Source organism: Syzygium oleosum, unplaced genomic scaffold (genome assembly GCF_021117445.2).
Source record: "Syzygium oleosum isolate NSW1041296 unplaced genomic scaffold, Sole_v2.1 Sole_v2.01, whole genome shotgun sequence".
In the NCBI taxonomy this organism is placed as follows: Eukaryota; Viridiplantae; Streptophyta; class Magnoliopsida; order Myrtales; family Myrtaceae; genus Syzygium; species Syzygium oleosum.
Window position 1 is genome coordinate 17,828,324 of NW_026607485.1, and position 13,530 is coordinate 17,841,853.

The 13,530-nt window shown below is 42.1% G+C and overlaps 2 protein-coding genes across 2 annotated transcripts; both read left to right on the forward strand.

The window, feature by feature from the left end:
* Nucleotides 1–10,046: 10,046 nt before the first annotated feature.
* LOC130135069 (L10-interacting MYB domain-containing protein-like) lies at nucleotides 10,047–11,427 on the forward strand. Its single transcript, XM_056303340.1, has 2 exons — nucleotides 10,047–10,738; nucleotides 10,837–11,427. The coding sequence occupies exons 1-2, from the start codon at nucleotides 10,415–10,417 to the stop codon at nucleotides 11,425–11,427; spliced, it is 915 nt and encodes a 304-aa protein (XP_056159315.1). The 5' UTR covers nucleotides 10,047–10,414.
* Nucleotides 11,023–13,161, forward strand: LOC115664757 (uncharacterized). Its single transcript, XM_056317582.1, has 2 exons — nucleotides 11,023–12,229; nucleotides 12,314–13,161. Exons 1-2 carry the CDS (start codon nucleotides 11,690–11,692, stop codon nucleotides 12,581–12,583), a joined length of 810 nt encoding a protein of 269 aa, XP_056173557.1. The 5' UTR covers nucleotides 11,023–11,689; the 3' UTR covers nucleotides 12,584–13,161.
* Nucleotides 13,162–13,530: the final 369 nt, after the last annotated feature.

Genomic DNA, 13,530 nt, shown 5'->3' on the forward strand with positions numbered 1-13,530 from the left:
CTCGCCGGTCACGTAAAGAGGAAAACTCCCATCTGGCGAGGTTCAGTGCACACTCCGATCCACTGCGATGTACACCGGAATTTTCAACAGCCCACACAGGCTTTGTGATCCACTGACCACGACATCCCGATCAAACTCCCGGGGCATCTAGGGCAAAATCCTCCTAGGCAACCGGTTCCCATTACCGGGCATCCTGCTTTCCCTTCGGCTCCTCGGGGCATCATTGATTCACTGACCGACGGCATTCAATCGCCCAGCAAGCCTACACGCATAATCAACTCATACAGTACACAGATCACCAACAATAATCTATCTTTTACAATGTCATACAGACAACAACACAACAATCAATCCTTTCTAGCAACACTTGCCAGTTACAAGCTTGTTTATGAACTTGGCCTCACTTGGCCTATCATTTGACATCCAATCAAGGTCTATCATATCTTATTTTAAAGCTCAGAATGTTTAGACTCTATCTCCAGAAGATATCCAATCGAGATTCCTACGTTTTCACCTAGAAAATAGTGAATCTTTGAAAATGAAGTAAAACTGGCTGTTTCGTGCCATTTTTGAAATCAGCTTCAAATAATTAGTGATTGAATTCCAAAAATTCTGAATTTTAAATATATCACAAAGGACACTGTCGCGCCGCGCTCTTTTTTTTTGGAATTTCGGGATTTGCGCGCTAAGGAGGTATTTCCGTGCAATGGTCTCTCCTAGACCATACCTCACGTGACAGTGGATAGTAATTTCCTATTTGATCTAAATTTCGATTTTGGAGTCGCCACTAATCATTATTGGTAGGTTGACTAGAAACCTAATCGGGGTACGGGAGAAATACCACAATTCTACGAACTAGAGATTATGAGTATGAGGACTTGGTTATGCTAATGATCCCGAATGGAGATCCCTAACGCTCTTTCAGTACCTAAGAACGATACGATATCTAACGTGTCATGCAAATTTCCGAGGCTTACTACTAATTTTGTCCTTTCTAATTGCGGGGAAAATCAATCATGTCACGCCCCGCACCCTACGGCGCGCCACATCCCTCGTAAAGGTCGATTCGAGTGCGACGTCCCAGGACACGTCGCCGACCCAACGCCCAAATTTCAGAGAAACACGAAGCACAGCGGAAATAACCAAACACCCGAACAGTTTAAAAACCACATAACCAAGGATAGCCGAACAACAACCAACAAGAACAAATATACATTGCATAGATACCGGGAACCATATACATTATCCATTTACAGCCTACGCTCAAAAACCAAAAGCGGGTCAATGGCCACTACTGACAAAAAGGGGTAAGCGGCCCGGGGCGGTCAGGGTTACTAAAACTAGAAGGGGCTCCGGTCAAAAAGGTTCTGGCCCGATCTATCTAAGACTAAGACTGGACCTACGGAGCCCAGTCCGAGTCGGATCCCGATGACTCGGAAGAGCTATCAGACAGCTCAACCTCAGAGTCTAAGGAATCCTACTCGGACTCGGCCCCAACTGACTCCTCCTCGGAATCCATCGGCTCGGCCTCGTCCTCCTGCTCCATGGGCTCTGGCTCCTCATCACCCAGCTCCATCGGCTCCGGATCAGCGTCCCCATCAGCCGGCTCCAAGTCCATCGGATCAGGCTCATCCACCTCGTACTCTACGGGTACACCATCAGAGCTCGCACTCTCCTCAACTGAAGAACCAGGATCAGCCACCTCTCCATCGGGGCACTAGGGGTACCTCGTGCCCAGCCCGGTAAATGGAACATCAAAAGTTCGGAGAGGACCATACTCTCCGAGACTATCCCTGAAGCACCAAGCTACATATTCGTGGGTCTGAAAATACGTTTCCCCCACATCCACCCATACTAAAGTATAGTGCCTAATATAAGACTCCCCGTTCCCTACGGGGTGTACCGTCCTCGTCCGCTCGATCTAATGCGGAATCCCAAAACGTACCGGAACTTCAGGCATCCTCGGGATCGGGGGTCTGAAAGGTGGGGTTTAAGCAACAGTGAAAATAAATCTCAGCGAGTAGGTTCCTTAAACCTAAACTAGGCTAACATGCACCTCCTGACGAGTACTAAACATCACACAATCCATAATATGAATGACTTAGGCCCTCGGGCCCAAATCCAAACTTACCTTGGCCCTGCAGGTTAGACAATTATAAATCATAATAATAATACAGAACCCACTCATGGCACATACATGACATCACTTGGTCACGGCGCATACCATGCATATGCTATGTTCGTGCTCACACTCGTGCTCATGCTCACCATGCACTTTCGCACACTTGCACTCTTGCACACGTGCCATGTATCCATTTCTCCTCCGACCCGCGTAAAACGCATCAGGTCCATTACTCTGAGATCGATCTCCGGCCCGCGTAAAACGCATCAGGCTCATGACACACAACCCGCATAAAACGCCTCAGGTTGGTCATCTTCCAGTAATCCGGGCATCGTCCCGCGTAACACACCTCAGGACGGGTTCAATACCCCGCGTAAAACGCATCAGGGCTTTATGTGATCACACATTCACAATCTCCAATTATTATCTGAACCCCGCGTAAAACGCATCAGGGTATTTTAGGTGATCACATGCTCATGTCATTCGTGCACACTCGTATATGCACATGTTATGCCAATGTTCGAGATGAACACTCATGGCCATAAAGTTCACACTTGGGCATTCACGAATTTCACAATGAGCATTCAATTGCACAACGCCACTTGTTCAATTCACAACGCAACATGCTCAATCCACATTTCAATATGCCCAACCAACCTATTAGCATGACCATGAAAACAATTCAAAGCACTCTTGCACGGTACATAATTCACACATATATATCGCACGATTAGATCAACATGAATCCGCGCATTCAAGGCCCGCCAAGCTACTCCATTCTTAGTCACACTAGGCACATGACACGGCATCCCAAATTAATCACCGCCAAAGGCAAATCAGCCACCTAATTCGCCAATCCAACATTCCCGGTAATTACATATTTAGACCCCAAATTGATCGCTCTTAGTCCAACTGAATCCCTATATGGACACCAAGTAGATCATTCTAGGCCAATAAATATCCTCAAAATGTTCCATTAGGCTCCCCAAGACATCACCCAAATCAGCCACCATGAGGTCAATGCGAGACACGCCCGAGATTCCACAATTGAACCCGAACTTAACCGAACTCGGGCCGATTCAATCCAATGTTTCCGGCCATCACACAGCACATTCTAGGCCGCTAAACCTCGATTAAATTATCACACTAAGCCGCGAAATCAGCCACCATATCAGCCCCTAACAATCTCCACAATTTAACCCCTAAAATACCCTAATTAACCCCTAAAACTCATCTAGAAGTGTAAATTAGCCTAATTAGGGTTTAGGGTTGTACTCACCCGGTTTCCTAAGCTCCCAACTAAGCCGGACAGAAGGCGAGAGCGGCTGAGCAGTGGCGGTTCCGCGCCGGAACAATGGCGGCGAGCGGCGGATCCGGCGAGACTCTTGAGCGGCCGAGAGAGAGAGAACGGGAGAGAGAGGGGCACGGCGAGAGAGAGAGGAGAGGGGAACAGAATGGTGATGGTGGGGTGAGGCTGGCTAGGATGGGTGGCCTCGGCGAGCAGCACCGGCGGCGGCGGCGCACCGGCGGTGGTGGCGCGCGCGCGGCCGGGAGAGAGGGAGGGGGAGAGGGGAGAGAGGGGATGGCCGGTGGTGGTGATGGTGAAATGAGGGAGAGAGAGAGAGACTAGAGAGTGTATAGAGAGATTGAGATAGTGGGGTGGTTAACCAACCAAGCAACATTGACAATCTTACCATAATCCAAGGGCTAGGATAAAGTCAAATAAAAATATCTAGGGGCATTAAGGTCCAAAATCCTATCATTATTGGGCTGAAACAAACTATTATAAAACCCTAAAATAATACCCAATTAATTCTAAAATTCGGAATACAAGCCTAGGGCACAAGGGCAAAACGGTAATTTTCCGGTCCCGGGTCAAATTTTCAATTTTCGACTCTATTGATCCCAAATATGAGTGGCCACATAAAAATGACGTCGTCCTCGCAAAATAGTCGCACACGCCTACGAAATTCGACACCGAAGTCCGGACTCAATTCCACGATCGATTTAGCTCAATTTGCAGTTTTAGCGTCTCTCACTAACGGGTGGCTATTTAGGGGTTACGCGTATCGACTTAGGGTTACTCGAGTTGTGATGTTGTCGATTTTCCCAGAGCACACGAGTATTTATCGCTAGTCCCAAGGGCCGCGGTCGTCCGGAACAAGTTCGGGATCGTCCGCCGCGCGTACTCTCGGTCATGCGGAATCACCCGCTATCCGATCGTACGTCGTCGGTTGAATTCAAATCCGTCACTTTCCTTGGACCGGTCCACATCGGCACAGAATATTCTCTCGTCGTATCTCGGAATCAGACTCAATTCACGGTCGAGTTCTTGGGTCCACGTACCGTTTTTCCTAGTTAACCTTTCCCTATCGGTCAGTATCCCGTGAATGATCAGTTCCGGGCGAGACTTACTAAAATGAAATGAGGAATAACCATCTATTTTATTCATCCCGGAAGTGGGTCGAATTCAGGACGTTACAAATCAAGAATTAAATGCGCAATCAATGTCAATCAAATCAATCAATCCTAAATTGTCTCTAAAAATGAAAATTAATCAAATCATCCAAACTCTAATGAAGCCCTAAAGGCTTGTTCATTTCATGATTTGTGTCTTTTTTAGGATTTTAGGGTTTTTTAGGGGTTATAACCCCTGAATTTGAGATTTTCTAAAAATGCCACTTGGACACTTCAAAAAATTCAAATTTCACTTTCTAAGATTGGTCACAGTGTTTTTGAACCATTCTGTGAATTTTTGAAATTTTTGATTTTTTTTTCGGAAATTGAATTTCTGAGAATTTTATTAACCGAGAATTGATTTTTATGAATTTTTGAAAATTTTTATGAATTTTCCAATTTTTTTAGATTTTTCTGAATTTTTACATTTTTTATTTGGATTTTTAGAATTTTCTGTATTTTTATGAATTTTCTAAAAAAAAATTTTGAATTTTTATGAAATTTTCTAATTTTATGAAATCTTCCGAATTTCTGAAATTTTTTATTTATTTTTCTGATTTTTTTATTTTTATTTATTTTTAGATTTTTTTGAATTTTTTAGATTTTTTATTATTTTTTAATTTTTCCCGCCGAAGTGGTGAACCGGACCGACCCGATTCAACCTGGTTCGGCCGAGCCAAACCGGGCATCGCCAGCACCGATCGTCGGTCATATTCTTCGGCGAGAAACAGCACCAAAACGGCGCCGTTTCCGGCGTTTCTCTTTGAGGCATTTCGTCGAATATGTGGTGGGCATGTTTCTAAGTTTTATATTGTCGAGGCCGTGACTTTGAGCTCATCGCCGACGACCTTCCGGCAACTATTTTGCCTAATTTTTGGTTTCGTATCATCCCCTCATCACTACCTATCAATCTAACCTATCCAGTTCGTCGCCGAAGTATTCCCGGCCGGCGAAAAACCGATCCAAAAAACTCTAACCTAAAACCAATTTTAATAAGCTCCTCTAATTTCCAGATCAACATAAAGTCCGCCCTAACCGTCTAAGTCGATTTAAACAAGCACAAAAACATCAAACAAAGTTAGAAAAGGCTAACTTGAATAGTTTATGGCCACAGGGGCGCTCCGGCAAGGTTTGGATGGACTCCGGTGAGATAGTTCATGGACAACCGGTTCGGTTTATGCAAGTTTATCCACCAAAATGCAATCAATCAACAAAAAAATTATTAGAAACTTGTTTTAGACATCAAAGAACTAAAAATCAACAAAGAAATCGCATAAGTGTTAATCTTGAACTACAACTCATTTTCTGGAAATCTGGAAAACCCGTGATTGTGATAGATTTTTACCTGCTTCGTCGAGGAATCAAACGAAGTTGTTGCGCTTATCGGTAGCCGTAGAGTTCTTTCTGGATACTCCGGCTTCTAGTAAATGGCCTCAGCTTCGCCGGAAAAGCTCCGGACGCGCCGGCCGAGACTGTTTTCAGACCTAGATGATCAGCTTCGTCACAGGTTCACCAGATGTGGAAGATCACAATCGGAGCCGATTTGTCGGCACTTTCTCGCCGGAGAAGATGCCGATCACTTGGTCCTTGGATCCTCGATACATCTCTTGCTCTCTTTCTCTCTCTTTTGTGTTCTCTGGTTCGCTCTCTCCCTCTCTAGAATTTCGTCGAATACCTTCTATGCCTTGTTCAGTTTTTTCTTTGTTTTTGTTAGTCGATTTTTCCCGCCCAAAATCAGTTGCTACCGCCTTCTAATCGGTTGTAACCGATCTCCGAAGACAGCCGTAGATTCTCCAGCTGTCATTCGGGTTAAACACGTGTTCATTTGATCGGATTGAGTCGGTGAAGTGGCGGGGTCAAAGATATTTCCGGGTTTATTGCACGTTTTGGGCGAGTCGGGTAAGGAAGAAGGGTAGCCGGGTCGGGTCAGGTTGACGCGGTCAACCCGGCAGGCTCGATTTTGACTAAACTCGAAAATTAAGCTCCATTTTGACCCAATTTTCAAAATTAAACCCCAAAATTGAATTCCTTATCACATTTTGAACCCAAATATGTAATTTTTCCCAATTTTTAATAAAATCATGTCCAGGATTTTCGAACTTTTATATTCGGGTTATTAGGGTTTTATTCAATTTGATATCTTAATGACCTGATTAGACAAAATTGGTGCCAAAATTGAATTACCCATATATGATTAACCCTAGAAATGATGGTCTCATGGTTCGAAAATTTTGAATTAGGCACGATTCCCAATTTGGACTCAAAATTCCGAATTTTCAATTGAATTTTGGGGATTTTTTATTTTTATGATAAATTGTGCAATTGGACCAACCATCATTTAATTCGAGGTCCCAGAATCATTTGTTGTGAAGACACTATGACTTAGAAATGACTAGAAAAGATTTAATTGCATTTTTTGTTCAATTTGGGTTTGATTTTGCCTAATTTTGGGAAAAATACATACCCGATTGAGATTTTTCAAAATTGACGATGCATTAATGAAATTGGATTTAAAAGAAGACTGATGACTATTTTTATGGAATTTTCTGATTCCATTTGCTATTTTTCTTGATTTTCTCACTTATTTTGACCAAAAGAAATAAAAGAAAAATGCAAGAAAATGCTAAAAAAAATTATTTTTGGTTTAGAAATAGGTTTCTAGGCTTGGCCAAGGTTCCTAATCTTAATTTTAAGATTTTTGAAAATATGAAAAAAAAAGAGCTAAAAATCAAGTGTCAACAGACACCTTGATAAACAAGTTTCATGAAGAACTCAAAGTCTAATTCTTTCTTATAAATACCTCATTCGGAAGCATTAAACTCAAACTAAACACTGTTTACTGGAATAGAATCCTTGCCTCTTAAAATGAGCTCAGTTCAGCACCCAAATCCTCTCTAAAAAATCTCAAATTTAAATATGTTGTAGAGTAAGAAGTTCCCAAGGAATTTTGTGGAGGGAGTTTGTTCAGAATCCTTCTAGAAAATTTTATAAAAATTCAAGAACGTGAAAAGGTCACTGAAATAGAGCACCCGGGCAGTCTAGCACAGGTTCAAGATTAGGCCTTCGTGCTACCCAAAACAACTTTAAAAATTATGAAATGAAAATATGTTATACTCCTAGATGTTTTGAACAACTTTCATGAGGGAAGTTTTGCAAGATTCGAACCATAGAAATCTCTACAAAATTGGGAAGCGGTAAAGGTCTAGCAAAAACTGAGTTTGGAAATCACAACTCAAGTTCAAAAACAACTCAATACTTGATCCCCACGAGTTTGGTGTTCAAAAACATCCAAAACCAGAAACTAAGGGTGCGCATGGAATCCATTCCGGAGCAAAATTTCTGCTCCGGAATGCATTCCGGAACAGAATGACGTTTGTTAAAAAATTTCCGGAATGCATTCTGGAATAATTTTTGCATTCTGGACAAAAAATTCGTTTGGTAAAAACACATTCTTTTTTTAGTTCCGGAATGCATTTTCGCATTCGGAATGCGTTTTTCACCGAAAAAAAGAAGCTACAAAAAGTAGCTTCTCTGCTTCCGGGATGTATTCTGGCTTCTCCTTCAACTCTTCAGAAATCGTTCCACTCTTCATGCCCTCCTTCCTCCTTGCGAACGCACCGGAGCCGTCGCCGCATCCTTCCCCGAAATCGCCGCTGCGTCCTTCCCTCCTTGCGACTGCACCGGAACCGCCGCCGCGCCCTTCCCTCCTCGCGACTGCACCGGAACCGCCGCCGCGCCTTCCCTCCTCGCAACAGCACCGAAATCGCCACCACACGGGGCGGCGATCGATTTGGCCCTCCATCTCTGCCGTCTCCGTTTTTTCAAAGGGGCTCGTGAGTCTTCGATTCCTTCTCTTGTTAGCTTTTTCCTTCGGTGCAATCGGCGGTGCGTAACGCGGCTGTCCGTTTAGGGCACGTAGCCCGCGCGGATCTCGCTCTATCGAGTCGAAATCGAAGGAACGAGACGCCGCGAAGCGTTCTGGCGAGAACTCTCCATTCCTAACGTAGCACTCTCCTTTGACTCGCAGCGGATCTTCCCACCCAAGTATCACTCCGCCTTAACACGAACACAGAGCATAAAGAACGATAGAAGCTCAGAATCATGTCCATCTCCGACTCTGGCTACTCTTCGGCCTTATGCAAAAGGTAATTCGTATGAAACTCTCTCTCTCTGGGAATGAGAATTTCTGGTGTTGGGTCTGGTTGACCTTATGCTCTTGAGGCTAGAATTAAGATCCCCATGTTGAAAACTCTCGGTCTTAGGCTTGGGTCTCACAATCATCTCTGTTGCTTTTGCATTTCTTCACATTTCGATCATTCTTAGGGAAGTTCTTCTTCTATGGATTGGTTAAATTAGTTCGTTTTGATTATGTATCGTCTGTCTATTATAGATTGCTTGTTATGGCAATGGGGAAAGCATTATTTCTGTTCTTTTTCTTTGTGGCCAGTAGACTAAGTTTAGTCTTTTTAGGTTAACTCATTTAGATGTTATGGTCCGAGTCATCTCACTTTTGGGATGGGGATTCATTATAGTGTCACTGTCTCTTTTATGGGTGACTATCTAAGAGCAATGCGGCTCTATTATGAAGAGATCACTCTGAGTTGCTTTTTATGTTTGATTCTTCTTTTCAATTGAAATTTTATGTATCTGTTTGCATTATTTACTACGACAATACAAAAGAATTTCCTTTTTATTGTTTTTTGACTGACTAAGGGTGATTCATTTGTCTTGTTCCAGCTCTTCTGATTTAATAAATGGAAGAATAGAAATCTAGTCAATGATGCTACAGCTTATTGGTTTATCTAATGGAACTGACTTCTTAGGAGCGATACATTCTTGCCAGGGACTACACTCTTCTAAGAAGCTGCCTTCCTCTGCTTCATTGCTTGTCTGATTCTGTGGTATTTGTCTACCAGCTTAGTCCCTTACAAAATTGATCCCCGGTCTATTTACATGTGTACTTTTCATGTAATTTATGTCTTGAAAGAGGCATAGTTCTTCCCTTCTATATCTTTACCTAAGCATCAGCTATTCATATGTTAAATTCTTTGAATTTACATGATATTATTCCATGTCCTATGTTACAACAGATCTTAACAAGTGTCTTTCGTGGTATTCTACTTTTCCCTAGTCTATATCTGAGCCACACTTGTTCCAAGCAGAATTTGAATTTGAAAGTCCAAGTGCCTCGCCGCTCCATGCATTGCCTTTTGGATTTAATACATTGGAATTCTGATCTCTTTGCTGCACTGAGAATAGTTAAAATAGCTATCACACCACGAGAAGATTTTGGTTCTTATCACAGTTTAACTACTCCATTCATTCAGTCATTGCTTATTTATGGTTTTGTAGAGTCAAAAATTGTTCCTTGAGGCACTTTCTTATCTTTGCTTATAATATGTTTCTGACATTTTTATGCACACGAGCTTAGATACTAGAGATTATACGGCAGCTCATAATAGGCTGTTTAAGTATCAAGTTTCTTCTCCTGTTAGCCCTCAAGATTTGTTGTGCTCTTGCTTTGATATGTGCCTTAGTTCATCTATACTGACTATTCCCGCATCTCTCAAGGTAATGACTATTTCTGGAGCTCTGGACCATTTGCAATAGCAGTTTTACTTACATTCACATACTAAGTCCCATCAACGCAATTGAGGAAGAACCCGTGGATTAAGACTCTTCCTGCTCTAACAAGGCTACTTTAGGGTGTGAAATTCTTTGCTCAGGTACAATTTATGTTGTCTTTTGTAGATGTGCTCCTCTGTTTAATTATTGTTTGTTTGTTGAATCGCCATTACCAGCATTTGCCCCTGAAATTTCATCGATTTTACATAAATGGAATCCTCCAAAGACATGTACATGGCAAAGTGGACTGAGTCGTTGACGGAATTGTTTGTAAGTCTGATGGTGAATGAGGTAAAAAAGGGAAATCGCACATCATGTACCTACAACAGAGTAGGGTGGATTAACATTGAAGGAGAATTTAATAAACAAACAGGACTTCGCTTTAGTCTACCACAGTTCAAGAATAAGGCACAGAAACTGAAGAGACAATATGGTAGTTTCAAGAAGCTGCTTTCAACGACGGGATTTGGATGGGACGATGAGAGCAAGAGGGTTGTCGTGGACGATGAAACTGTCTGGGCAAATCACATCAAGGTGATATTACTTACTTAGGTCCTCTTATTGCTGAAACATCAAATGTAAGATTTATAAAAGGTTGAGTACTGCCTGATATTATTTTGAAAATGGCGCAGGCTAATACTGAATGGGCCAAGTTCAGGAAGGAAGGATTTCCTTTGTATTCACAGCTTTGTGTTGTGTTTGGGGATACATACGCTACTGGGGAGTTTGCAATAGGAAATGCGCAAAGCGTGGCGCCGTCGGAGGGTACAGGTGATAGTGGTGGTGGTGGTGGTGACAATGATGTTCATGTCGGCCTAAGCGAATCAGAACAGTTTTTCGAAACTCAAGCTAATGTGGAACAATTTAACGTGCCGGCCAGCCCACTTCCAAAAAGCCACAAGTTGGATAGGACTCCAAATGCCAAGAGAAGGAGAAAGAGCAGTTCACATTCATTTGACGCGACCTGCAAAGCCATTCAAGAGATGATCAAAGCTAAGACGGTTCAAACATCAAGTGCCTCCGTTACCTCACAGTCCTCAACACCTGTGGACCCTTACTCTGTAGCAGCTGTGGCTGCCGTCCTAAATGCCATACATGACTTGGACAAGGTTCTTTACATCAAAGCTATGAACCGTGCTGTCAGTAATGCCTCTTGGAGAGAGGGCTTCCTGACATGTCTTCCCGAAATGAGAGTTGCCTTTATTGAGTCTATGGATGAGTAGTTGGGCTGTTGAGTAGTTGTTGGGTTATAGTATGCCGTTTTATGTTTGAGTTCATTTCGGCTTTTCACTTATGTATTTCAGACATTGACTTGTCTTTATTCCTATGCATTTGTGATGATGTTGAGACTTTGCTTTAATGTGATTGAATTCCATAATTATCTGTCCAGTGGTATTAAATTCCCCACATATCAGTTCAAATGTATTGGCTTCCCAACTGACATGTTGAGTTTGTCTTCTTCTTTCGCATGACGGCCTAGGTAATATGGAAGGGGATCAAAGTAGCTGGTCTAATGATCAAGTAGCATCAAGTGAAACAATTCTATCAGGTGAACAAGACTTTGATGAGGATGAGTTGAATATATTGTTGGTATGGTTGTCTACTGCTTGGTTGCATAGGTCCATGCACAGGACAGAACGTATTAGGGATAGCGTATTGACAGGACCCGAATGGGTTAGCGAGCTTCTTCATGGACATTCGGATAGAGTATACGAAGCATTTAGAATGGAGAGACATGTTTTTCTTAACCTTTGTGGTTTGCTCAAGTCAAGAGGTTGGTTGACAGACAGTCGATATGTTAGGGTAGATGAACAGGTTGCCATTTTTTTATTAATGATTTGTCACAAGAACTCCAACAGAGCTATATGTGAGAGATTCCAACGTTCAGGAGAGACTGTCAGCAAGTACTTTGGTGCGGTGTTGAAAGCTGTTTTGGAATTGGCGAAGGAGATTATCGTACCTCCTTCATTTGATGTTGTCCCAGAAGAAATTCGGATTGAGCCAAAGTTTAATCGTTACTTTAATGTACGTTTTTTGTACATTTCCTTGCACCATTTGGTTAGTTTTGCTCATAAGGTTGTCTAATGTATGTATTTAATTAAATGACAGGGGTGCATAGGCGCTATGGATGGCACCCATATTCATGCTACCGTACCTGAATGTATGCAAACACGATTTAGAGGTAGAAAAGGCACAACTACTCAGAACGTGCTGTGTGTGTGTTCCTTTGATATGCGATTTACTTTTGTGTATGCTGGTTGGGAAGAATCAGCGAACGATTGCCGGGTGTTATCGGCTGCACTTGACACACATCACCTACAGTTTCCTCGACCACCCGCAGGTGCTACTTTGATATATAATGAGTATTTGTGTTTATGAGTTTGCTAGGATTGCATGTCATGATCAATCCATGAATACTTTGTTGCAGGCAAATACTACGCCGTCGATTCTGGTTATGCTTCAAGTCCAGGATTTTTAACACCATTTAAAGGCGAACGGTATCATATACCAGAATTTCGACGAAGTGGGGGACCAACAACAGCAAAGGAATTGTTCAACCACAGGCATTCGTCATTAAGGAATATCATTGAGAGATCCTTTGCGGCTTTGAAGAATCGTTTTTTTGTTTTGAGACATATGCCTCCATTTAAATTTGAAAAACAAACACAGATTGTAATTGCATGCTGTGCGATTCATAACTACATCATTGAGCAAGACAGGATGGATAAGCATTTGTCCATATATGGAGATCCAGATTATGTGTGTGAAGCTACTGAACAGGGTACAGATGATATAGTGACGACCGAAGAGGGAAACGAGATGAACATTATCAGGAAACGTATTGCCAATAAAATGGCTAGGGATAATCATATGCCGGAGATTCCATGAAATTCGGTTTTCCACTATTGTATTGTACTTCCATTATTATTATTCGAGGATTATTTGCTTTTTTTGCCTTTTGTAATATAATGTTGTATTGTAGGATTCGTATTATGTGTAATTGAGGATTTTGTACCAGGTCTTCTTGTAATGACATGTTATTTTGGAATTTCTGTTCTTCCTAATTGAGGATTTAAAAAAATGTACTATATTTTGTCTCGAATATCATGCATTGTAGGTTAAGATAAATAACATTTTGCAATTGAGCTCAGACTATCTTTGTTGCAGAAATAGAATTGGCGCGCTGTTATCGAATGCATTTTTGGCTTAGAATACCTGTGGCCACCCAGTTTGAGTGAAATTTCAATTTTTTTAGGTGTAAAAAAAAAATTCAAAAAATCAAAAAATCAAAAATTTCAAAACTTCACAGAATGGCTTAGAATACA